Genomic DNA, 25368 nt, shown 5'->3' on the forward strand with positions numbered 1-25368 from the left:
CCCCTCCCGACCAGGCCCTGACCCCGAGGACAGATACATGTCCCTTAGGACCCTCCCCCAGTCACGTCCCACAGCCGCTGCACCCTGGGCTCACGCACAGCGTCTGACCAGCGGGTCCAGCCAGCAGCACCATCACGTGCAGATCCATCTGCTTGGAGCCAGCGGGCCCACCGAGGGGGCGAGGGCTGGGGTCCGCTGTCCTTCAACTCCTGGCAACCCAGGGCTTCTCCCACTGCTCCCTCCTGGGAGCATGGCCGTTCCCAGCAGGCAGTGGGCCTGCGGCAAGCTGTCGTTCCGCAGTGACCACACAGCCCACAGCACCACCGTGGGACACGGCCAGCCTCTCAGAGCCCCGGTCTCCGCCGTGGTGCCCCCGCCCTCGCTGTGTGGTGCCCATCGGGCTCCCAGGCAGGCAAGCTGAGTCAGCACCTGCAGGGGGAGGCCAGGGCCCCTCTGCACGGCCCTGGGGTGACGCCCACCGGAGTGTCTAAGTGTCGGGGAGCCTGGGGCTGTCCCGGAGCCTCCAAACCCACAGCGATCTGCAGGCCGTGCAGGACTCCCTGCCAGCCTGTGGGTCTCGCCGTCACCGGCCACCAGCGGGCAGACAGCCAGGGCTGGGCCAGAGGGGCCTGCATCCTCAGGGCCTGCTGCCCCCCACCCCCCGGACTGCCCGCCCCATCACTGATGAGGAGCCTGGGGTCCCAGGCCGCCCTGACCCCGCCCGAGGCCGCAGCGCACACAGCACGGAAAATGGAAGAGTGTATTTTGCCTGTCACTCTCTCTGTCTCTTGGAAAAGCTCAGGCCGGCTCCAGGCCAGGCCTACAGCAGGTCGTAGAAGTAGTCCAGGCCCTGGCCCAGCTCCCAGATGGACAGCCCGACGCCCAGCTCCCTGGCCAGCTCTAGCCGCACCTGCAAGGACTGAAGCAGTGGGAGTGTCGGCCCCGCCCTGCCCGCCTGCCCCACCGTGGGCCACCTGCCGACCCCTGCCCACCACAACCAAGCTGAGGGCCAGGGTTGCTGGGGAAGGGCTTGTGTCTGCTGCCCCCATGCCCAGCGTCAGGACCCACACGCACCTTCAGTGTCGGGTAGAAGACGATGTGCCTCCCACCGCGGCTTCTGCAAGACAGCAGAACCCTCAGTCCGCCAGCCCGACTCCCACCTGCCTCTGCTCCTCCCAGCCCCACCCCCCTCCAGCCAAAGCCTCAGGTGCCCCTCCTCGGGCCAGGCTGGCCCTCAGGGGCAGAGGCCGAGCTCGAGGCCCGCATCACCTGGGGCTGCCCCCGGACACTCACTTCTTGTACTCGAAGAAGTGCTCTGCGGCCTGGCTGTCCCATACCATCTGGGGCCGGTGGTCCTTCAGCGTCTGGATGTACCTGGGGGAGGCCGGGTGTGGGTGTGGGGGCCCTCCCCTGCCCACCCGAGCACCTGGACAGGGTGGAGGTGGCCTCTGCCCTCACGGAAGGGGTGAGGCCACCAGAGGGCAGCAGGATGCGGGGTGTCATCCCATCCCCCGATGGTCTGCGGAGTGCCTGCAGCACACTGGGCCAGGTGGGAGGGCCACGTGTGTGGCCAGACACGAAAAAAAGTCAGGAAGCAGGACCATGGGACGGGGTCTGGAACACCCGGGCCAAGGCTGCAGCAGCCGGGTCCTCACTGGGGGTAGGAGGAGAACAGAGACCCCGAGAGGCTGCTGAGACGTGAGCAGAGGCCGTGGCCGTGCTTCAGAGCTCACGCCGCACCCTGAGCTGGCGGCATGGCGTGCGGGTGGAGCGCAGACCCCGTGCTGTGGGCGCAGCGCCTGCTGGGCCGGTGGTGCGGGCAGGAGCTCCTGGGGTCGGCCTGAGGGAGACTGCACCTGCTGCAGGAGAAGCAGCAACTTCTGCAGTTGCGGAGGAGATTTGGGGCCAGCTGCAGGCCTGAGAATGAACGAGAACTGGGGGCAGCCTCGGCACTCCCCCCCCCCCCCCGCCCCCGGGGTTGGGGGACAACAGTCCAGGGCAGTGGTTTCCGGGCCCTTTCAGAGGCCAAGTTGTTCTCAGCCTGCCTCCTTGCTGTGGACACAGCTGCCCCAAGCCCACGGCAGGCCCCACCTCACTGCCAGGAGCAGGGGTTGAGAATCCCTCCCTGCCCAACAGAGGACACACAGAGGACAGGCTGGTGCCTAAGGTGCCGCATGGCCAGGACAACTGGGGTCTCCAGCTCACCCCGTGTCTTCCTGGCATGCAGCCGATGACCAGACAGGCCGGAGACCTGCAGCCTGGGCCCAGGGAGGGGGCTGCGGTGCTCCAGGCTGCACCTTGCACATCGGCAGTGGGTCAGGGCTGGACAGAGCCCCCCATCAACCAGCTCGAATCGTCCAAGATTATTGCGTTATACTTAATTAGCACAACGCTCTTGGGATGCTTGATGTCACCTGCAGCTTCTGATCCAGCGTCGGCTACGTGGCTGAGACAGGTGTGGCATGTGCGGGGATGGGATGTGTGGGGAAGGGTGAGGCATCCCGACCCAGCCTGTCCCTGAGCCCCCGAGGCCCAGGGCAGATGCTGGCGGGCAGGTGGCTCTGGGCCCTCACATCTGGGGAGCTCTGGCTGTGCACTCCTCCTCCGGGGCTTCCCCTCAAAATCTGCTACCTGCTGGAGGTGGTGAGGCTGCGGGGGCGGCTGAGGCTGGGGGTTCAGCCAGACCCCTGAGAGCACCTGGTCCCTCCCCTCTGAAGGCCGAGGCTTGGCGGTGCCAGGGCGGGGACCACACAGGCCCTCACACTCGCCTGGGTGCAGCCCCGGGAACGTGGAGCAGCAGAGTGGGGTGTGAGCCAGGGTGGGGGCAGAGGGACAGCTGTGCAGGGGGCTCCCAGGCAGGCGGTCCAGGAGGAAGAGCAGGGCCACGGGCGCTGAGGGTCGGGGTGGCAGGGGCCTGCCTGGGAGGAGGAGGAAGCCGGGGCGGGGTGGGGATGAACGGAGGGAATCGGTACCAATGGGCCCTGAGCGTTTCCCTGAACTAAAGCGGAAGGCCTCGGTCACACGCCGGGTGACTCTGTTTCCACGAAATGTCCGGACGAGACGAGTCCACAGGCAACGCAGATTAGTGCCCCAGGGGTGGGGTGAGGTGGGGGGCTGCTACCAAGCGTTCTGGAATTGGAGGTGGTGGCTGCACAACCCTGAGAACGGACTAAATGCTGCGCAGGTGTGCGCTTTGCAGTGGGGGGTGTACGGTGCGTGACTCATACCGCCCCCACTCAAAAAAGTTCTCGGGCTTTGGAGTGAAGGGTTCAAGGAATGGCAGACAGAATCGTAGACGAAGACACACCAAACAGGTGGGTGGAGGATTCAGGGCACCGAGACGAGGTGCACGTCCCCCAGTTTCCAGAGGAGTGAGCAGAGACCAGCCGAAGAGAGGTGATCAGGCTGTGTGGGTGAGGTGTGGGTGAGGGGGAAGAAGGGAGCTGGGGGGGCCGAGGAGGAAGGGGACACCCCGCCCCAGGAGGAAAGCCTAGCGAGGCCTCTGCCTCGGCTGGCGGGGCCTGCGGTGCCCTGCGCTCTCCGCTGTGACCCCACGAGAACTGAAGGGCCTGACCTCATCTGGCCAAGTCTGAGCCACCTGTGTGCCCTGGGTGGAGAGGCCGCCGGCAGCGTGACCCACAGCTGCAGCCTGCCCCGGATGGCACTGCTTCTGAGCCGGCCTGAGGGCCTGGGCTGGGCATGCCCCGGGGGGCACCTGACCTGCTGGCCCACCTTCTGGGCAGGTGACCTTCCTGGGCACCGAGAAGGGCGGTCCGCCTGACCCGGTTTCCCCTGCAGCCCCTGCAGCATGCAGCCAGGACTCCACGGCCCCTGGTGATGGCCTTCCCAGGCTGGGCCGGAAAGGGGCGTGTGGAAGGGGTAGGGCCCCGCCGCCGGAGGCCCACACGGGGGGTCCAGTGGGTGCCGCTGCAGGTGACGTAAGGAGGTGCCCCCACCCCTGGGTCCCAGGCCCCCACCTGCAAGCAGTGGGACCGTTCCCAGCTGTGCCTCCAACACAAGGGCTGGCAGATACCCTGAGCAGAGGCACTGTGAAAGCGGGCAGGGTCAAAGGTGCATGGGGAGACCCCGGCTGGGAAGCAAGAGCAGGATGCTTGGAGAGGACCAGGACAGGCTCCGAGATCACACAAGCCAGTGAAAAAGCAAAGGACCTCAGTAAAGAGCACGGCGCAGGGACGGAGAAGGCCCAGAGCCACGGGGGAGTGGCGACAGGCAGCCCTGGGACCAGGCGCCACCAGTCGCCCCGAGGCAGAGCAAGACCCCGGCACAGGACACACAGGGAGAGCTTCCCCGAGCCTCTGTGCCCTTGACCTCTGGTGTCCTGGCCCTAAAAGAGGCCTCTGAGCAGGGGCAAGGGTTCTGCCAGCCACGGCCTGCCCTCGGGGGTCCGTCTGGCCGTGCTCTGCTGGGGCTGGCTCTTCCTGAGGCCCCTGGGAGGCAGCGGCAGGAGAGGCCAGGCGGGGTGGGGCTGTAGGTCCCAAAGATGCAGGAGCATGGCTGCACACTTGGCTTGAGGGCACTCACGGGACTAGCCGGGCACCCTGGCCGCCAGGGCAGTGGGAGGGCCTCCCAGAATGGGGGCTCGGCAGCCATGGGGACCCACGGATCAGCACGCAGCACTGCACGTGGGGTGACGTGAGCCTGCAGGCGGGGGAGCCCTGGCCCCTCCTGGGGTGTTTCTCAGTTGCCCAGACGCCTCAAAGTTGGGAAGTGACGAGGCCACGCACACAGGAGCCTGGCCGTGGTCGTGATGGGGTCTGCTGTCACCCAGGGAAGGCCAACAGAGGCTGGGGGGTCAGTGGAGAACCCAGAATGTGCACACACAGCCTGCCCTCCGCCCCTCCCCCTGCGGCAGGCACAGAAGGCGGGCCTGGCTGATAGAGGCCAGAAGGCCAAGCCCCGGCCTGACAGAGCTGCCAGCCTCCCGCCCCTGCTCCGCGGGGCGGGCGAGGGAGCAGATGGTGCGGCCGCTAATCCCCCACTGCCTGAGGGGGCCGGGGACACCTGCCACAGAAGGCCAGGGTCTCAGCGCTGGAGATGCTGAGACGGGAGAGCAGATAATCCTGGGCCAGGCTGGCCTGAGCTTCTGTCAGCGGAAGAGATGGAGAGACTCCGGCGGCCATGGGGCTCACCTGCCCCTCACACCTGGCCTGTCATCTGCTCAGGGACAGAGGCTGTTGTAGTGAGTTCCGGGGTGGAGACCGGCTGAGGGGTGCATCCTGGTGAGCTGTGTTTCTGGGGGGGCCGGACCTGGGTGAACACGCTCACCCCCTGCAGAGGCAGCCCTCCCCTCTCCTCCCTCCCCTGAATAGGCATCCACCCGCAGGCGGCCTCATTAAGCCTGCCTATCTGGTTCCCCAGATCCGAACTACCTGGCCCTGGGAGGGGGAGGGCTGCTGACCAGCCCTGGGAGAGGCCTCTCCCCATGACCCCCAGAGCCCCAAGGCCCTGAGCCCAGGGGTCAACCCTGCCCTGCCCACCGGGGAAGGGCTGGAAGAAATCAGGCTGTGGACAAAGGAGGTCAAGTGCAACCCCAGGGGCCAGCCGGGGGCCCCACCCCCTGTCCAAGGCTCACCCAGGGTGCGGGCAGCAGGCGGCAGATGGCCGGCCAGGGCCCTGGGAGGGAGGAGGAAGCGGTGGGGTGGGGGCATTCGGGCCGCGGGAGGGTGAAGCCTTGGTGCGGGCGCCGGGTGTGGGGGGTCCTGCGGGCCCACCCACCACGGGATGAGGAGCGTCCGGGAGCCGCCAGACCTGGTCTCACTGCACCCGTCCAAACTCGGCCCCATTCCGTGGGAGGGCTGAGGCCTGGGGAGGAGAGGAGCTCGGCGACGTGCCAGTTCCCCAGCTCAGGCCGGCAGCAGCCCCGCCGCCCATGCATGGGGGGGACTCCGGGCATCCCCACACCATGGCACCCCCCAGATGCCGACGCGACCCCCGGAGACAGCAGTCAGCCCTTCACGGGCCTGTCGACTCCACCCGGGCCCCCCTCAGCCCCTCCACAGGACAAACTCACCGGGTAGGACCCAAGCGGGTGCCGCTGCCTGACCTCCATGTGCCCCGAGGGGGGGAGCCGCGGCCCTGCCACCCGGCACTCAGCCTGCTCGGCCCCTTGGGCGGCCCTGCTGAGCCGGCACCTGCTTGGTCCAGGTGAGGTGGGTGGCGGACTCCAGGAGGTCTGGGCTGGGCGGTCCCTGACACACAGCCCAGCCATGCCCCCGGGCCTGGGGGAAGCCTCTCTACCGCCCCGGCACAGGCCCACCTCCCTCCTCTGCCTCCAGGCCTGGCTGTCATCAGTGGGGGCACGTCTGGTGGGGGGACACGCTCAGCTGGGGTGGGGCCCGGATGAGGCGATGCAGCCTTCCGTCCCTGGCTGGGGGCAGCCTGTATGCGTGTGTGTACGTGCGCACCTGTGCTCTCGCTAAACACACATCTTCATAACCAGACTCCCCCCTCTGCCTCCCAGCCCCTCCTCAGAACCGGCAGGGGCCGTGTGGTGCCTTTGTCGCCGGGCCCCACGAGCTGGGTTAATGGCTGCAAAAACTCCACCTCATGAGCTACTGCTGGGCCCACATTTAGTAAAGAAATTACAGCTCTTCACTCCTCAGGCGGTGTTAGAGATGAACCGTGTCCCCCCAATTCATATGTTGCGTCCTAACCCCCAGAACCTTAGAATGTGACTATAATTGAAGGTAGGGCCTTTAAAGAAATGTTTAATGTAAGATGACTGAGGTACCCTGGGGTGGCCCTAACCCCACAAAACTGTGTGCTTATAAGAGAAAGTCAGGAGACAGACCTACACAGAGCAACGACCCCGTGAGGACACAGGGAGGAGACGGCTGTCTACACGCCGAGGAGAGAAGGCCTCAGGAGGACCAGCCCTGCCCACACCTGGGTCTGAGACTCCAGCCTCCAGGGCTGGAGACGACACTTCTGTGGCTCAAGCCCGGCCGTGGTACCTGTGTGGCGGCCTGAGCAGAGGTGGTGGCACCTCCTGCCCTGCCTGTAGGCCCCAACACCTCCTGCCCTGCCCGTAGGCCCGGGCCAGCAAAGCCGGGGGCTGGAGCAGAGGTGGGGCGCCGGGTCCCTCTGGCTCTGCCTCACGCGGGCGACCCTGGCTACTGACCCCACCTCTGCAGCAGGAGAAAACGCCCTCCTACTCCAGCTCCTGAAGCCCTAGGGCCTGGTGCTGGGAGCCCGAGCTCCAGAGGCAGCTCTGCCCGATGCCCCCCGAGCCGGGCACCCTGTCAGGGACGCTCCGAGGAGCCCCACGTCTGGAAAGGCTGTGGTGGGGACGGGGCAGCACACAAAGAACAGACAGCAGCAATGACAGGGAGGACAGATGGGCGGAGCGGATCCAAGGCACAGGCACCGGGGGCCGAGAGCCCCTCTGCTGCGGGGACATGGGGTAGGCTTGGGCTGCTCCAGGGCAGCGCCCGCCAGCGCGGCTCCCGCCATCCACAGGGCTCCCCCAGCAGAGGGGCAGGCCCCAGGGAGGAGGGGCTCCCAGGCCTGCGCTGGAGCCCAGGCCCTAGCACCAGCTGTGCGCACCGGGCAGGGTCGGGGAGGCACGGCTGACTCCGACATCCCACCCCTGGAGGGGCCCAATCCGCTTCTCCTCGTCCTGGAGGCCCTGCCTCCAGCACAAAAGGGACCCAGGAAACGGGAGCCCCGCCCCACTGTGGGGGCAGGCCGGGAGCAGCCCTCCAGGACCCACGAGTCCAGGCACGGGCCAACCCAGCAGCCTCTGTCTCTCCCCCAGGGCAGACCTGAGAGAGTCACTGTGGACGACGGGCGCGGACAGCCTGGCGGGCAGCTGGCATTCGGCGCCTGACCCCTGCCTGGGCTGACACGCGTGTCCCTGCGGCAAGCAAGCCTGCAGGTGACCCTGCAAACAGTGGGGAGCAGTGGGCACACGCGCTCAGGTCACAGCCTCGGGACCGTCTCTTCTGACGGAACCAGGTCCCTCAGAGAAGCGTACAACTCTTGGTGTCCAGGGGACGTGACGGCACCCAGAGTGAAAGCAGAGGGTCAGGAACCCCAGATGCCCAACACCTAGCCAAGCGAACGAAACTCACAGCATCCAGCCCGGAGCAGAGGCCCACGGAGAGCTGGCTCGACGGGACCACGGGAAGGGGACAGTGCTGACTGGACCCCAGGCGGGCCCAACGCCAGGCAACCGGTCTCACACAGTGCTGAGAGGACACGCAAAGGCTAAGCCCCAAACGTACTGCCTGACAAGAGAGCTACTACGACACATGGGAAGGAAAAGCCCCGGACGAGACGCGACCAAGAAACGGTCTGTGGGCTTGAAGACAGCAAGGAAAACTAAACAGAAGAAAACAGAGGCCAAAAAAATAAAATGAGTGTCAGCGGATGGGGGGACAAACAGACTGGCCTAACACACGAGTACTCACGGGCCCGGAAGAAGAGAAGAGAAAGGGAGGGACAAGAAAAATCCTGGAAAAAATAGACTATAACCTTTCCACGTATGATAAAAAGGATAAATACACAAATCTAAAAAACTCAACGGAAACCAGGTGGCAAAAATGTAAAGAAGCCTGCGTGGAGGCACCTGGTGATCAGAGCGCGGGGGTGCTCGGCGGTGATACGTGTGGAGTAACCGGGTGACGAGTGTCTCGTGGGACAGAACGCACGGGAAGATGGCGAAGCAACACCGTCGAGGTCCTGGAACAAGCTGGCAACCCAGAACCCCACATCCGGCACAAACATCTCCCCAAAACCCAGCAAGATAAAACGGAAGAGGATTCAACACTGGTAGAAATGCATAGCAAGCAACACAAAGGGCGTCCTTCAGGCTGAAGGAGAGGAGGCCGGGGGGCCGCGTGCTGCTCGGGCCAGATGGGGGCCGCACCCCCGCCGACCCAGGGGAAGAGAGGGCACTGGGACAGCACCCTGCAGGCGCCTGGTACGTGGTCAGACCCTGCCAGGCCTCCTCCTCGCCGCACCCCCTCACTTCTGGGAGACACACACCTGACACAGGGTGCCGTGGCAGACGGCACAGGAAGCCACCTGGCTTGGGGCAGCCGCTGGCTCACCTGGCCCCGATGACAGGCTCGCGGGTGTCCTTGGAGGCGGAGTAGTCCATGCCGTAGAAGTTGAGTCCCAGCAGGATCTTGCTCCGCCACTTGGACTTGGGGTCCAGGACCTGGACGCAGGCTCGCACCCAGGACAGCGGTGCGCTGGGGCCGGCCCTGCGGGGCCAAGGAGAAGTGGGTTCAGCAGCAGGCAGAGGCCTCAGACGCCCCAGGTTGGGGTGGGGCCCACACACGGAGTGGGAAGGACGGCAGCAGACAGGCGGGCCCCTGCAGTCAGCTGAGAGGCTCAGGTGAAGCCTGGGATGGACAGAGGCAGCAGCACGACGCCCCCGGCCACAGGAGCACCTTCTCCTGGGCAGCGAGGCAGGCCTAGCACCACAGCCACCATGTGGCGGCCAGGATCGCATAGGCGTGGATGGAAGCCCGGGATGGCATTCCCATGGGGGTGCCCGCTGCCCTGTGTCACGTGACTCCAAAAAGGAGAAGGTCGCCCAATGCAAGGCCAATTGCGGGCTTTGGGAAGACGAGACCGGGCCCTTCCTGTGCCTGGAACTGCGAGCTGACAAAGCGTGGCCCTGAGCAGGCTCGTGGGAAGCTGGACTTTGCCTGAGCGTCTAGGACCCCGGTCGTGGGAGCATCTCTGCGCCAAGCCAGAGCGCACGGGGCCCCGGGGTGCCCCCACTCACTGCTGCGCCGTGGAGTAGTCATAGGTCATGAGGCTGAAGCCATCCAGCACGGGGGCCAGCTGCTCAAGCTCCTTGTGTGTGAACATGCCCAGCTTGTTGGTCCTGCAGTGAGACGGCGTGGTCACCACACCCAGCTCGCACAGCCCCTCCAGCCCCACCCCAGCTGACACCTGGGCTCAGCAGAGGGCACGGCAAGCCGGCCGTGTGGGCTCCCAGCTCACGCCCCTTCCTCCCACGCCAGGAAGACACCTCAGGTCACTTTCCCTGCAGAGTGGCCCAGCGCTCGGTCACAGGGGATGGCCCGCAGCTGGGTCCTGACAGGCAGAGCCTGCTGCTGGAGGTCCAGCAGAGGCCCGGCTCCCCTCCTGCCCAGTGCACTGGAGACCGCGGTTAGCCCAGCTCCGGGAGGGCCCATCCATACGTGGGCACAGGTGCCCCAGGCCAGCCCCGCTTCATCTCAGCTGCGAGCACGCTGCTATGAGCAGAGCGCCCTCCCTCCCAAGGCCTCAGGCCTGGGGCAGGCGGGAGCCCAGGTGCCCTGTCTGCTAGACACACCTGGTCTGCTAGCCCACCCGCTCTGCCTGCAGCAGCCCCTAGAACTGCAGCCTTGTCCCAGGGGGGTCGGGGCCCTCTGCTCCCCCCAACATGTGAGCAGAGAGAGAATCCCTCTTCTCAGCCAGCACCTCCAATCCCTGGGCAGGGGCAGGGGGGCCCACCGTGTGGACCTGAGCCATTGTCACTGGTTCCACAGGGTCCAGGCAGCCCGGCCCAGGTCCCCCCGACACATGAGGCACCTGTGGGACCTGACGACCAGCAGCACCAGCCAACGACCCCAGGACCCCAAAGCCCGCCCCCGAGGGGGGTAAAGCGACCCCAGAACCCCGAAGCCCGCCCCCGAGGAGGATAAAGCGACCCCAGGACCCCAGAGCCCGCCCCCGAGGGGGATAAAGCGACCCCAGGACCCCGAAGCCCGCCCCCGAGGGGGTAAAGTGACCCCAGGACCCCAAAGCCCGCCCCCGAGGGGGTAAAGCGACCCCAGGACCCCAAAGCCCGCCCCCGAGGGGGTAAAGCGACACTCAGTGGTGGGCACCTGCCGCGGCAGGGAGCTCGGGGACACACCTGGGGAGCAGATGCCCTACCGGGCAGTGACAACCATGCTCCCTGTGGCCACACTCCAGACCGGCCCTCTAAAGTCAGCTAGAAGGCGCCAGGCCCGGCAGGCGGCGTTTTCCTCCCGGCTCAGCCCGAGATGGAGACGGGCCTGTGTGAGGAGGGCCTGGGACCTCGGGGCCTGGCGCACCCCACAAAGAGCGGATGCCATCAGCTCCAGGAAGATGTTTCCACAATTCAAAAGCTCACCCGTCCTCAGGTGGACGTTCGCTCAGGAACCCATGGACACCCAGCCCTACCGTTTCTGGATTCGATGGCTCACAAGGGAAGGCAGGGTTGCGAGCGGAGCAGTTCAGTGGCCCAGCAGGGAGTATGCCCCTGTGCCTCACGTCCTGGTCACTGCAGCACCGGGGCCTTCCAGGAGACATTCCCTGCTCAACTGAGAGAGGGGATTCCACCCCCAGGGGTCCTGGAAGTGCTGGTACCAGGTGTGAAGGGGAGGCCGGCGAGGGACAGGACTAAGGCAGGCAGAGGGGCAGGAGCAACGAACTCAGCGGGGGGAGCGGGCACCAGGAGGCCTACTACCCTGCTGGCCTCACTCACCCCATAAAAAGAAACCCTTCTGCTCAAACCTGCTCAGCACAGCAAACAGCCTTACTTTCACTGGCCGATTATTTCTTAGACAAACACTCTCAACAATGGCCACGGGGGCCAGGGAGAATGGAGTTTTCCAAGCCCCTTCTCCCAGTCACACTGTTCCAAGAAGTCCGCTGCTCGGGGAGGAGCCTGGTGCAGGCTCCCATCCCACACGACTCCCCGAGCCGTCACCTTTGCTGGTTTCAGCTGCAGCCCCGTCAGAGGCAGGCTCTGCTCTGTGCAGCCTGCGCCCACTGCGCTGGGGGCCGCGGCTCCTGCCGACATCAAGTGCACGGTCCAAAGGGCTGCAGGGGCCGCCCTGGCCCACCAGCCCCTCTGCTTCCCAAGGCTCTGACCACCTCATGGCCTCTGGCCACGCCTCGTGTCTGGGCACCCGGGGCTGCCAGGTGCTTCTCACTGAGTTACTACCCGTCTGACTGCAGGCACCCCTCCCCTCCAGAAGGCCAGCCTGCCCCACGGGATCCTTCCCCCCGAGACCCTGAAGCTGCCAGAGGCGGGGCTAGGGCAGCGCCCGTGTCTCTTCGGGGCGTTGCAGGATGAGGTGGCCCTGGTAGACGTCATGTGGCCTGGCCTCCCCTCTCCACGTGGTCACGGACAACGGACACGGCGTGGCCTATAGACCAGGGGTCCCCAACCCCCGGTCCTTGGACTGCCACTGGTCTGCGGCCTGTCAGGATCGGGCCACACAGCAGGAGGCGAGCAGTGGGCAAGTGAGCGGAGCTTCATCCGCCACTCCCCGTCGCTCCCACTACCGCCTGAGCCACCCCCGCCCCTGCCCGTGCAAAAACTGTCTTCCACGAAACCGGTCCCTGGTGCCAAGAAGGTTGGGGACCGCTGCTCTAGACAGTTTCCCCCCAGACACGAGGAGGCTCGCCCAGAGAAGGACCCCCACCCATCTCCTTCCTGACTGTGGGGAGATGGCCTGCCCGAAACCATGGGAAACCACGGGGGTGGCTGCAGCACCCGTCAAGGTGGGCACCTGCCTGTGAGGATGCGAGCTCACCGCAGGGCAGGTCCTGGGAAGGAAGCCAGCCCTCCATGCCTGAGGCCAGTACTTTCCTGAGGGTTCCGGGAGTGCTGGATTCTCAGAAGATACAGCCTGAGAAGCTGGGGTGAGAACTAACTCAGAGCCCCCTCCGGAGCGAGGACGGCCCAGGGCTGATTAAACCAGCTGACTGGTGCTGGAACGTCAATGGGGGCCAAGCCGCGACCTCGGGAGCAGGGCTCAAGGTCAGAATGGCCGCTGTGCCAGCAGCCCCTGGAGGGAGGCCCCAGGCCAAGGCGCACAGCAGCAAAGGCGCGCCGGCCCTGGCGCAGCACACACAGCCCCTCCTGGGGCGGCTGTTCCCGTGGGGGGCAGCGCAGCCTTTGTGAGGCGACTGATGCTGCAGAAAACCCCAGAAAGACTGTTTACGGCTCCCTGGCTCCTCTGCTGGGGCTGCTAGCCAGAAGCATGGCAGAACAAGTCAACGATGAGACCAATTCCGAGGCCGCCAGAGCCTCTGGAGAGAGCAGGGCTTGCTCGCCAGCCGGGGGCATGCAGCTCAGGCCTGAGCCCCCCCCCAAACACACCCCTGGCTGCCAGCAGGGGCAGGCCAGACTAGGCCACAGCTCAGCGGCAGTGCCCAGGACCCGTGCCTCCAGCCCTGGCCACGGTCTCCTCCCTCCGGTCACCTCCTCGGCTGCCGGGTGGAGGGTACTTCCTCTCCTGGCCACCGCAGGGTGAGAGAGCGGCCCTGGCTCACACCATCCACTTCCTGCCTAGGGGACAGGAGCTCAGGCTAGACGGCTGGGCAGAGAGGGCGCCCGTCAGAGAGCCGCTCCCCACCCTGCCCCAAGCCCTCCCGCCCTTCCAGGCCTCGCCCAGAGACCAGCCCCTCCATGGGTGTCTCCCGCCCTTCCAGGCCAAGCCCAGAGACCAGCCCCTCCACACACACACACTCTCCAGCACATGGGCTGGGAGTCTGCTCTCTGCTCCGGTCAGAAGCTGCGAGGCCCGAGGCCCTGGGGAGTGGCGGGGTGTCAGCAGGGAGGGGCTGCAAGCAAGGCCTCTGGGTCCCACCCCCGGCCAGGCAACCAACCTCTCCCCAGCCAAGACTGAAGGGCTGCCCCAGCTTCCGAGGAGCTTGTCTCTGCCGACGGCCCCTGACTACAAAGGGCACCTGGGGCTCCATCGGCCACAGCACCCCTCCCCGAACCGTCACAGAAACCAGCAGACCCCGGAAACGGGTGCCCACGTCTGCAGCCGAGCCCACAGGCTCTGTGAGTGTCTGCCACCCCTGGCTCTTCCAGAACGGGGCCCCCCATCCTAGGAGGACTGGCGGCCCCTGCTACCGCCAGCCTATCACACGCGTGTGTTGCACACAGGAGCACACACGAGGCTGAGGGCCCTGGAAAGATGGGGAGAAGAGTCGGGAGGGAGGCCGAGGTCTTTGGGCTTGGGTGGGACCACCGCCCAGGCCTCTGGTGACGTGTGCGGGCTCTGGGGGCACGAGGGCCAAGCAAAGGGCGGGCAGCCAACCTGGGAGCGGCAGGTGCCTGCTGTGGTGGCTGCGGCCTTGGCCTTGGAGCGCCCGCAGGCTCCTCTGTGTGGGGCTATCGGCCTGTGAGCGTCAGGGTCGCCAGATAGCTCGGGTCCCAGAGCTGCCCACCCGCTCCTGTTAACTGGCCCGCGCTGCAGAGCGAGCCGACAGCCGGGGTGACAAGATGCATGGACAGCGGTCCTTCCAGAGCAGTGCACTGAGGGCCCAGGCTGCCCTGGGAGCCAGCGGAGACCAGGCAGAGCACAGGCAGCACCCCTGGGCCTCTGTGCGCCATCGACCCGCCACTTGGCTCTGAGCTGCCCTCAGTCCTCATTGTGCGATCTGGCCTCCTCCGCGCCCAGCACAGGCTGGACGTGGGAGCCAGGCCACCTGACTTGGCACTCGGGCCCCGCACCTCCCTGTCCCGGGGGTTCTGGAAGAGCTGCCTCACCGGGCTCTGCGTCCCGGTGTGTGCAGGGCCGGGGGTGGCTGTGCGAGGGGGCTGGGCTGGCTGCCGCCCTGGGGTGGGAGGTCAGGGCCCCCTGGGCACAAGCCCTCATCTCAAGGCAGGATATGAACAGCTGGGCTCAGCGTGGGAGCCGTGACCTCCTGGGGCCTAAAGCGGCACAGGCCCTGCACCGCAGTGCCCGGGGCCTCGCCAGGGACCAGCGGGGGCGGGGAGCGAGTCTAAACGACACGGTGTCAAGCGCTCAGGTGTAAGGACGCAGCCTTGACCCGCTGACGCACGAGGGCACGCTGAGGCCACCGAGGTGTCCGAGTGTGCTGATGAGGACCCCTGTCACACACGCGGTGGCCAGCGTGTACCTGGACGGGGCTGGCCAGCAAGCACGGCACTTACCCAGGGGCGACAGCGGGCGGGATGACCAAGAAGGCTAGCAGCCGGGCCTGGTGCAGGGCCTCGGCCACGTGGGTGAGCAGGTGAATGAGGCCCCTGCAAAGAAACAGAGGACAGGTCAGGGGCAGCTGGGCCAAGGCCCGCTGCAGGCAGACGCCCCTCACGGCCACGCTCTGCCTTGGAGGTACGGGCTCCCGGGTGGGTGCACCAGGGGGCCTGGAAGACACCGCGGGGATCGCCCTCCACCTAGACTGCCTGCCCAGCCCCCATCCTTCCTCACACTCAAGCCCCCTCCCTCCCCACAAGAGTAGGGTGGAGAGCAGAGAGGGATCGGTGTGGTGCCCCATCACCTCTGGACCCTCCCAGACACACAGCCGGGCAGGGAGTCAGGAAGGACCCATGTGGACCTGGCCTGCTGGCCTGCTGGTGGCCAGGTCAGCCTGGGCCACGAAACACCTCAGGCCGTGCTGAGAGCCCTGCTGCACCCGGGAGGTGCCTTGAAATGAGGACTTTGGGGCGGCTCCATTGATGAGGCCTTGTGCCCAGGGGGCCCTGACCTCCCACCCCAGGGTGGCGGCCGGCCCAGCCCCCTCGCACAGCCACCCCCGGCCCTGCACACACCGGGATGCAGAACTCTGTGTGCCTTGGCCCCAGGGGGAAATAAGGAGGGGGCACCGGCGTGTGCTCGACCAGGAGTGCCTGGAGGCGGGGGAGCGTCTCTGCAGGCAGCGGGCCACCAGGCAGGGGGCAGAGGAGACAGCAGTGTCACGGGGTCGCCTGGACCCTAGGCGTGTGGTAGGTGGCAGTATCTCAGAGCTGGCGGGCAGCACGTCCGGCGGGACAGTGGCTCTGGCACCACCTGGGAGCACTCGTCAGGACACCCCAGTCCCGGAGGCCACCGTCACCGTGCCTGGGAGGCTGTGGGCCCAGTGACCGACCTGGGTCCTTCGCTGCAGCCCCTCAGGAGCCCCCTCCGTCTGGAGAACAGGCAGCAAGTGCTCCCCGCCACTACCAAGTGCAGGAGGGTCAGAGGGGCTGCCCCGGCCCCCAGCCCAGAGCAAGTCCGCAAAGAGCAAGGGGGTGGGGCAAGCACAGCTGCCAGTCATCCTGCCAAGGCCGCCATGGGGCCTGGTGCGCACTGACCACTGGACTGTGGCAGCCTCTCAGAGCCTCCCAGGTGGCCCCCACTCAGCGGGAGCGATCCCGGTCACTCCACTCTGGCTTTGACTGTAGGTGGTCAGGGGCGCCCTCGGGGGAGCACACGGGCTGGAGGGGGCCGGCACCTCCCTGAGGCCAGAAGCTGTCAGCACCTGTCACTGCTGGGTGCCTTCCTGGCTTCTGGGACCACCCAGGGGATTGCCTCTCTGTGAGAGGGGGGAGGCGGCCTCATGGCCCAGGGGAAGCACCTGCTCGGTGGGGACCGGGGGCAGTCTGCTGGGACGGAGTCCCTGGGGTTTCCCCTCGGCTGCCCGCCCGCCCGCTCGCCCGGTGTGAATGCAGGAGACGGGCCTCTCGCCAGCGCCGGGCAGCCCCGCACGCTCCTCCCCGGGAGGCTTTCATGAGAGGGCCTGGGGGACCCGCAGCCCAGGGTGGCACGTGGACAAGGTGCCATTGCCTCGCATCACACCAAACAGGCCTTCCCAGGGTGACCTGGCGCTTTGGGTAGGAAACAGAAGCCTCAAGAGGGTGACAAGTGGGCACAGGAGCACGGACGCCCCTGTCATGCCCGCCACGGCCAGGCCTGTCCTCGGAAGCAGCTCCCAGGCAGCAGTGTCCAAAGCCATCTACCAGGCTGGCCAGCCTCCGCCCTCCTCCGGGCCCCCCGCCAGGAGCCCCCGGGGTACGGAGGCGCTGCCGGCTGCTCCGGCACCTCCTTGCCCAGCTGCACCCCCTCCTCAGAAGGCGCCATAAGGCCTCCTCAGCAGGGCCACCACCCAGCAAGGACGGAGGCAGAGCCGAGGGGGTGGGGGGATTGTCTCTCGGCCAAAAGCCAGGGCCCCCGACGTGCAGGTGCCGCGTCGGCTCCCAACAGACGTGGGTATCCTCCATGCTCTCAGCCTGGCTGTCTCCACCCATCCTCCTCCTGAGCTCCAGCCTTGGGGCCCTCCCAGGGCAGGTGGACAGAGAGGGAGCCTTTCAGAAGCACCCACTGGGGCGGGGGTCTGAGCACCGAGAAGCAGGCACCGTGGCCGGGGGCCTGGGTCCAGGCCACCCCTGTTCCCGAGGCCAATAGTGGAGTCTCCCTACCCCCACCCAGGCAGAGAGGCCCCGGCACGCCTGGCTCCATGCACAGCTTCCTCTGGGTCTCGGGCAGGAGGCCTGTCCCCCTGCACAGACCCCTTGACAATGCGCATCCCCCTGCATTGAGAGGCAGGAGACCCCACGGACGCTGTCTCCGAGCAGGCAGAGCACCGCCTGCAGCTGCAGGAGGGTAGGAGAGGAGCCCTGCCCAGGGCTACCCCAGGGGTTTGGGACACGTACAGAACCAGGAGAGCGGCTCCTGCAGGGGACCTGCCCCTCTCCCGCCCTGCCGGGTCACTCTGGCTGTGAGCCTCATGTGCAGGGTGGACGCTGCGAGGGGACCACGCGGCATCCTCCCAGGCCGGCTGACGCAAAGCCCGTGGGCCTGGGCGGCAGATCCCTTTCCCAGAGGACTCTGTGGCCACCTGCTCCAAGGGCCCCTGGCCCTGCACGGCCACCTCTTCTCCAAGTCCCCTGGGGGCTCCATCAGGCCAACCACGTGGGTGTCTCAGCTGGTCACCTGCCCGCAGCTGCCCCCGGGCCTCTTGGAGCCACTGTCCGACTTTCTCGGGGTGCCATCCCCACCCCCAGGTGCAGACTGTGGGAAGCAGGCCCTCCTCCCACACGAGGTCCCCCCACATCCTTCCTCCAGCCTCTTCCTGACCCCTGGGGGCCCGCACGCTGCCCACAGCCCACTCACACGTGCTTCTGGATCAGCAGCTGGTTCCAGACCTCCACCACCAGGCCGTCAAAGTGCTGGCTCTGAGAGGAACGGGGGCTGCTGAGGAGGGCCCCAGGAGGAAGGGGTGGGAGGGAGGCGCAGAGGCAGCCCCGCTTCCTCCCACCCAACCAGGCCTCAGCCCGAGGGCCAGGCTGCAGGCCTGGAAGCCCCTCTCTGAAGGTGGCGGCGTGGGGGTCCCCAGAGGAGCCAGGAGCAGAGGAGCTGGGGCTCTCGCGTGCCCTGTCCACTGGTATGCCTCCCCCAAACCTGACCCCAGGGCCCTGAAGGGTTCTCCCCTCCCCGCAGCCCAGCACCAGCTACCAGGATGGGTTCCCTCCCAGGAGGGTAGCCGGCAGCTGGGCACTGCCCAAGGGAAGCCCCTGCCCCCGAGACGCATGGTGGCCAGAGGGAGCCCACGGCAGCTGGTGGTGGCTGTGCAGGCACCGGGTGTCACCTTGGCCACCTGGACGACGGTCCTGCTGAGCTCCTCTATCTCGTCCTCGCTGTCCAGGACATTCTGAAAGTCCTCGTACGTCCAGTCCTCGAACCGGAGCCGAGGCACTGGGGACAGACCCGCAGAGACTGTGACCCTCTGTGCCGGCCCTGCCCACAGGCTGGCCCTTGGCCTCCAGAGCAGAGTGACCACAGCCAGGCACCCAGTGAGGTCATCCCAGTGCAAGGTGGCTGGGTGAGGGAGGGGCACCAGGGGGCGCTGGGGAAGGACGGAGGTGCGCACCCTCTCCTCCCGGCACACCAGGCCCCCGAGTGCCCGGATGCTGGCCTGCCCGCCGCCTCCTGCCTGCCTCCGGCTGGACCAGCCTCCGCCGGCTCCCCGCTGGCCCAGCTGCAGGCCCCCTTCCTCCTGTTCAGCTGTTATGTGCCCCTAGACCCCCAAGCCTCCCTCCCCAGCCCCACTGCACTTGGCAATGGGTCCCTTCCTCGCCAGCCACGAGCTCCAGGACGGGCAGGGCAGGGTGAGCGTCACCCTTGGGCGCAGCCCCCAGGTGCCCTCGATAAACACTCCTGGGTGAAGGAAGCGATGGGAGGGCAGGACCACAGGCGAAGCCGGGCTGGCCTTGGCGGGCTGAGCTGGGTGGGCGGGAGGGCCAAAGGGCTCTGGCCGGACTGAGGGCCATGAATGCCGGGCTGGGGCGGCCTCACTTCTGAGCCATTGGGACAGTGACCAACGTGCCAGGCAGCACAGCCTGGGTTACCAGGCAGGCAGGTGTGAAGACCCCGGGGCCACTGACCCACCCACAGGGAGCTCCAGGACCTCCACCCGTGTCATATGGCCTAAGGGCCCCCAGCCCTGACCCCGCAGGCCCACTGGACTCACCCACACGCAGGCCCCTGGCCTGCTTCCTGACGGCCCGCATCCACCCTGTAGGACGTGGAGAAGCCAGTCAATGTGGGGACACAGCCGCCTGCCCACGTGAAGACTTGCCCTACCCGCCAGGAGGAGAACAAAGGGAGGGGGGCAGGGGAGAGTCTGCGGGCCCTGCACTGCCCCTCCTCCCCCTGCAGGACCGCCAGGGCCAGGGGCAAGTGGCTGCTCTGGGGGCGACGACTCCGAGGCGCCTGGGACCATCTCTCAGAGCTGAGGGGAATCCAGGGGCCAGGCACTGACGCTGCCCGGCCGTGTCCTCCAACACACTGCCCCCCCAGCTCGGGGAGCCCCACCACCAGCTAACACCTCCTCTCTCTGAACCCAAAAGGGAGGACATCTGTGCAAACACAAGTGCAAAACATGGCTGTCAGGACAGCCAGGCCTCGCGCCCTCCTGGACACTGTCTTGGACACCTCCTCCCTGGACGCTGTGTACAAACCCCCAAGGGCAACAGGGATGCGGGTCGATGCTAGGTAGGCACCACGCTCGCACACACTCACACCCTCCCAGACCCCTGGGGTGAGCGCAGACGAGCAGCGGGGCGAGCACCTTGGTCCACGTCGTCAAGGCCCGTGACCTCAAACATCTCACGGCCGTGCCTCTTCAGCTGCAGCCACACGGGCGCGACGTGGGTGAACTTGCCCCCGAAGATCTTGGCGACATCGTAGCCGTGCCTGTTCCACTGGCAGAGAACGGAGAATGGGTGAGCCTGCTTGCAGCTGGGGCAGAGGGTCTGAGGCCACCTTGGGATGGGGGCACTGCAAGGCTGCCCGCACCATGGGGAACAGGACGCTTGGCGCGATCCCGGCCACTCCTCTGGGAGGCATGGCTCCCGCCACACCCCCATGGCGGCAGCGGCCAGGGGAGGTGAGAACGCAGACAGACCTGAGCAGCCACCTTGCCCTTGGGACCTCCCTGCCCACCCCAGGGCCCGGCTTACTGGCGTGACGTAGCCCAGGATGTCCCCAGCAAAATGCCTTTTGTGGGCCTTCGCTGAGCAGTAGCTGCGATGCTCGAGAACCACATCCTCGGCTCTGAGGTCTGTCACCACCAGACCCCGCTCCTGGACGGGCTTGCTTGAAAACTGAGTCTGAAACAGAAGGAGCAGGGAGAAAGCTTTGAGGGTTCGTCCCCAGGCAGAAGCCCAGGGACAGCAGCGGTCCTCTTGTTCAGCAGGGGTGTGTCCCAGGATCAACACGGAGCTGCTGAGCAGGAGACCGCAGGGAAAGGCCTGCCTTGAGGAGCTGACAGGCCCCGAAGACTCACTCGCCTCCCCAGGGCTGCCCCAGAAAAAAGGCACAAAGACACAGCCAAAGCCGGCGTGGCTCCTGTCTGATCTGCTCAGTGAAGCGGGGAAGAGCGCAGGGGTCGAGGCAGGGTGAGGGCGGAAACGTGGCACGTCACAGAAGGTCGGCCCAGCGGGGGCAGGCGCACCCTCGGGCCCCAGCACCAGAAGCTGCTCCCGCCAAGGCCAGCCAGCCAGAGCCCTGGGGCAGCACAGCGCAGGCTGCCCAGAGGCCAAGCTCTCGGCTCACAGCCCCAGCGGGCAAGGAGGCGCGATGGCTCAGCCCTTTGGCCCATCTCCAGACTGCCCTTACCTTCTCCAGCAGCGTCTTCGAGGCAGCCTTTTTGGCATCTGACTTTGACAGGGTGGCGTGAACAGAGCCGCAGGCCAGGGCAAGCCAGAGTGTGCCGAGGAGCACCTGCATGGTGGGCGTGTCACAGCAGGGTCCAACCTCGGGGTCCAGGGGGCTGCAGAGAGAGCAGAGCCCGTGGAGACCCCCAGCAGGAAGGGTGTCCCCTCTGCCTACTGCAGCAATGGTCCTAATGGTGCCTGGGGCCTCCCAGCCCTAAGCTGGGCACTGAGCCAGCCCCAATGGCCAGAGTCCAGCTGTCAGCACCGCTGGGCCCTGGCATCCCTCAGACACCCAGGAAGGGCCTTCCTTGCTGCAGGCCGGTGAGCCCTGCCCCACTGCCTCGGGGCCGCCCTAACCACAGCCGGCCAACTAGGAAAAGATTGGCTCTCCACCCTCCTCAAACCCAAAAATATTCTGGCTACGAGCTACTGGCTTAAGTGCAAAATAACAGGGCTATGGAAAGGACTAGAAGAAAACTTGGGTGCCTGTGTACGTAGACTCAGGGACAAGGGCTGGAGAGGGGAGGCTTTTCCACCTAAGTCAGCAACAGTAAAGGTTATGATAGGAAACATCAATAGAGTTTACTACGTAAAAACGTGAAGCTTTCACTTAGGAAACAAAAAGCAAATTTATTTATTTGCTTTAAAAAAATATTTAGGTTGTGCACGGTCTTAGTTGCGGCACGTGGGATCTTCGTCGTGGCATGTGGGACCTTTTAGTTGCAGCATGTGGACTTCTTAGTTGAGGCATGTGGGATCTAGTTCCCTGACCAGCCATCGAACCCGGGCCGCGGCACAGGGAGCACGGAGTCTTACCTGCTGGACCACTGGGGAAGTCCCAACGAAAAGCAAATTTAAAGAAATAATACGCAAAACAAGAAAACACTTGGAACATACTTGACAATGAATTTCTATTCCTCATCTACACATGACACGCAAAGAACTCTTACAAACTGAAAATAAAACACTCCAATAAAAAATGCCCCACTATAAAATACAGAAAGGACGTGAAAAGGTGTCACATACAGACACCCCATAATACAGACCCCCCCATAACACACAGACCCCACCTCCACCATCACCAGCAACCAAAGGAACGGACGCTGAGATAAGACAGCGAGCTGTGCGTTTTGGTCCCCCCACCCCCAGGCACTGGCAAGGACTAACAGATTGATGCGACCTGACGACCTGGGGCAGCTTCACTCTCAGAGCTGTTCCTGAGAATTCATGTTGATCAGACCTTTTCGGGTGACAACGTGGTCACAAATATTATACTTTCCAACATGTGTTTCTTTTTTTTCAAAAATCCCACTTTGGGGGACATCCCACTTTTGTCGAAAACGCTCCAAGATGCTCACTGCAGCGCTGTTTAATACCCTGCACTCCCAGACGCCAGAATACGGAGGGCACCACGGTGCTCATGACCCCCTAGTACAAACGTCACAAAGTGCACACGCACAGCAGGGTCCTGTTTTATTACAAATTTATTTATTTATGGCTGCGTTGGGTCTTCGGTGCTGTGCGTGGGCTTTCTCTAGCTGCGGTGACTGGGGGCTGCTCTTTGTTGCGGTGCGCAGGCTTCTCATTGCGGTGGCTTCTCTTGTTGTGGAGCACGGGCTCTAGGCGCACGGGCTTCAGTAGTTGTGGCATGCAGGCTCAGTAGTTGTGGCTCGTGGGCTTCAGTAGTTGTGGCATGCGGGCTCAGTAGCTGTGGTGCACGGGCCCAGCTGCTCTGCAGCATGTGGGATCTTCCCGGACCAGGGCTCCAACCCGTGTCCCCTGCGTTGCCAAGCAGATTCTTAACCACTGCGCCACCAGGGAAGCCCTCCACTTCATTCTTAAGATACTGGTTTTAAACCATCAAACCCGTCTCTGCTCAGTGATGTGCAATTTGAGAAATGCTGACCATCGTGCCCTGAGCGACCATCACCAACACCTGGCAGGACTCCGAGCCGACTGTCCCGTGAACAGAATGCTGCCGTCCCCACAGCGGGGGTAAGGTCCGTCACAGATTCTCGCCCGTGAGCACAAATTCTGGAGCTAGCTGTGTTCCTGCGGGGAGGGCCGAGTGCACTTGGAAGTGAAGGCGTCGTAAGAGCAGGAAGACCCCAGCCCCGGCGGACGTTAACCTCGGGTTCTCTCCACACTGTGGGCCACCGTCTTGTTCCCTCAGCGGAGGAACCCTGAGGCAGCCTGCCACGCGCAGGGGGAGCGGGGAGCGGAGGATACTAGCGGGTGGAGGTCAAGAAGGAGCCAGCCCGGCGCGGCCCATCGTGCCCCGGGTCCCGGCCCCACGCCGGCCACGCCACGTGCTGCCGCTCGCGCCCGCAAGCTCCCGCCCCGCGTCCTTCGTCCACACCCGCTCTTCCACGCACTCACTCACACCCGCTCTCACATCCCCTCTCGTCCACTCCCGCTGTCACACCCACTCACACACCGCCTCTCGTCCACACCTGCTGTCACACCCCTTTCTCGTCCACACCCGCTGTCACACCCACTGTCACACTCCCTCACACCCGCTCATACCACTCCCTCTCGTCCACACCGCTGTCACACCCGTTCTCCCTCGTGCCGCGCCTCCTGCTCTCACACGCACCCCCCGCGCGCTCACTCCGCGGAGAGGAACGGAGGCCGTAGGAGGCGGGGAAGCAGACGCCGGAACGCGGGACGCGAACACCAACCCGGCCAGCCGCCGCCGCGGCGCTCACCTTCATGTCCCGGAGACCGGACGCTCGCGAACGCCGTCGGAAGTCCCGCCTCAGAAAGCCCGCACGCCGCCGCCGCCGCGCCACGCCAGCTTCCGGGCCGCCGCCACGCAAGACACGCTGGGGGCGGGGCCGAGAGGGAGGGTGGGGGGAAGCCGAGGGGAGGAGCCTAGACGGGGAGGGCGGGGCCGGGGCAGAGGGGCGGGAATGGGGGCGGAGCGAGGTCGAGGGGCGGAACCGGGGCGGGGCGGAGCCTGGTGGACAGGGCGGGGCTGATGATGATGGCGGAAAGGGGCGGGGTGGGCCGGACTGGCCAGGGCGAGGAAGCGGGCGAAAAGGAGGAGACCCGCCCGGGGCGGGTGGGGTCCAGACTTGGGCGATGGGAGGATCTAGAGGCGCGCGCCGACCCCGGCCTTCCGCGGGACCCGGAGTCGCCCGGGAACCTAACGCCCACGCTCGACAGCTGGCGCGGGGGTCTGGGTTCGGGGGAGCGCGCGGTCCCCACGCCCCGGCAGCGCACGCTCGGTGGAGGGCTGGGCTCCCGGTGCGACGTCCGCGTTGCGACCACGTGGGTGACCACGAGGGCGCGCCATGGGTTCCAGGGCCGCAGGTGGCCCGGAGGGCCGCGCAGTTTCGACATCCGGAATTCCACGTTCTCTCTTGAACGCGGGAATCGCCTCTCCAGGCTTTCCTCCTACCGCCTGGTGGCCGCCCGCCAGCCTAGCCCTCCTCCGTCAGCCTAGCCCTCCTCCGTCAGCCCCCATGTCGCCCTGGGTGAGCTCTTCTCACTCTTTGGTTTTGGTCACCATCCAGGGGCCGGTGGTGCCCACAACGCTGTCTGGAGCAGGGACACGTGCTCCAGGCCCTCTGGATGGCCCCTGAACATCGTAAATCCCACATATTCTAGAGTCAGTGCTCTCTCTGTCCTCGCCTCCAGGAACTGTGGCACTTCTCACATGCAAATCCCACAAAGCTGGAACCCTCCAGAGGCTAACAGTAACCGCCCCCGTCCCCCAACCTTTCAGCCCCAGCAAGGGGAGTCAGTGCGCCTCTGGGACGGATTGAGGGCGCAGTGGCCAGCGGTTTTAATCACAAGGCATTTTACACCTGATACATGCTGACAGATCCTCCACCCATCCCTAGCTGTTCCCAGCAGTTTCCTGCAGAAAACCGCATAGCCCGTCCCTGCTCGGCCAGCCCTGGGACTTGCTGCACGGCTGTTTCCCCATTTCTGCTGCTCAAGAGGTTACTCCCTGAACTGAACTTCGTTCTCTTTCTTCCTACTCAGGTTTCCTTCTTTCTTTTCCTCCTATTTCTACCAGACGACCCCCACGGTCTTCCCAGGGGCTGGGGGCTGGTGGGTGTGATGAGGCATGTCACGTACCAACCGTCAAGTGTCACTGGGCATCTCTGTGTTCCTGGCACCCAGCTCAGCCCTGAGGCCTGACCTTTGGGTAGTGACCCCAGGTCAGGCAGAGCTCTGGAGAGAGCCCCAGGAGGCAATGCTGGATGCAGCCCTAGGAATGCCAAGGAGATCCCAGCAAGGGCAAAGTTCTCTGAGTGAGGAAGATATTTAGTCGCCTTAGAATCCCTTGAGAGCAGAGACATTTGGAGCTAAAGGACTGCAAAGTTGGACTTCCCTGGTGGCGCAGTGGTTGAGAATCCGCCTGCCGATGCAGGGGACACGGGTTCGAGCCCTGGTCCGGGAAGATCCCACATGCCGCGGAGCGGCTGAGCCCATGCGCCACAACTACTGAAGCCCGCGCGCCCAGA

General features: G+C 65.6%; 1 protein-coding gene and 1 long non-coding RNA gene across 3 annotated transcripts; one reads left to right on the plus strand and one right to left on the minus strand.

Annotated features, from left to right (window-relative positions):
• Window positions 1–746: 746 nt before the first annotated feature.
• On the minus strand, window positions 747–23718 carry CHID1 (chitinase domain containing 1). Of its 2 annotated transcripts, none has more exons than XM_067747848.1 (13): window positions 23599–23718; window positions 20853–21006; window positions 20195–20344; window positions 19804–19936; window positions 19204–19248; window positions 18322–18428; window positions 17847–17908; window positions 14909–15001; window positions 9761–9862; window positions 9075–9230; window positions 1294–1374; window positions 1075–1117; window positions 747–919 (listed from the first exon to the last, which is right to left on the minus strand). In XM_067747848.1, the coding sequence occupies exons 2-13, from the start codon at window positions 20961–20963 to the stop codon at window positions 821–823; spliced, it is 1182 nt and encodes a 393-aa protein (XP_067603949.1). In that variant the 5' UTR covers window positions 20964–21006; window positions 23599–23718; the 3' UTR covers window positions 747–820. The 2 variants fall into 2 exon arrangements, with proteins under 2 accessions (XP_067603949.1, XP_067603950.1); XM_067747849.1 differs by lacking the exon at window positions 23599–23718 and adding an exon at window positions 23487–23511.
• On the plus strand, window positions 4839–9079 carry LOC137229817 (uncharacterized). The gene is made up of 3 exons (XR_010945865.1): window positions 4839–5240; window positions 6793–6996; window positions 7778–9079. It is a non-coding gene; the product is annotated as an uncharacterized lncRNA (long non-coding RNA).
• Window positions 23719–25368: the final 1650 nt, after the last annotated feature.

Source organism: Pseudorca crassidens, chromosome 9, assembly GCF_039906515.1.
Source record: "Pseudorca crassidens isolate mPseCra1 chromosome 9, mPseCra1.hap1, whole genome shotgun sequence".
NCBI lineage: Eukaryota > Metazoa > Chordata > Mammalia > Artiodactyla > Delphinidae > Pseudorca > Pseudorca crassidens.

Excerpts from the sequence above, each read along its gene's own strand:
- CHID1 (XM_067747848.1), bottom strand. The coding sequence starts at position 20,963 with ATGCAGGTGCTCCTCGGCACACTCTGGCTTGCCCTGGCCTGCGGCTCT. Across the intron at positions 1,375-9,074 it reads GAGCCTGTCATCGGGGCCAG|GTACATCCAGACGCTGAAGG; the intron begins GTGAGCCAGCGG and ends GGCCTCCCCCAG. Across the intron at positions 1,118-1,293 it reads CACTTCTTCGAGTACAAGAA|AAGCCGCGGTGGGAGGCACA; the intron begins GTGAGTGTCCGG and ends GCTGTCTTGCAG.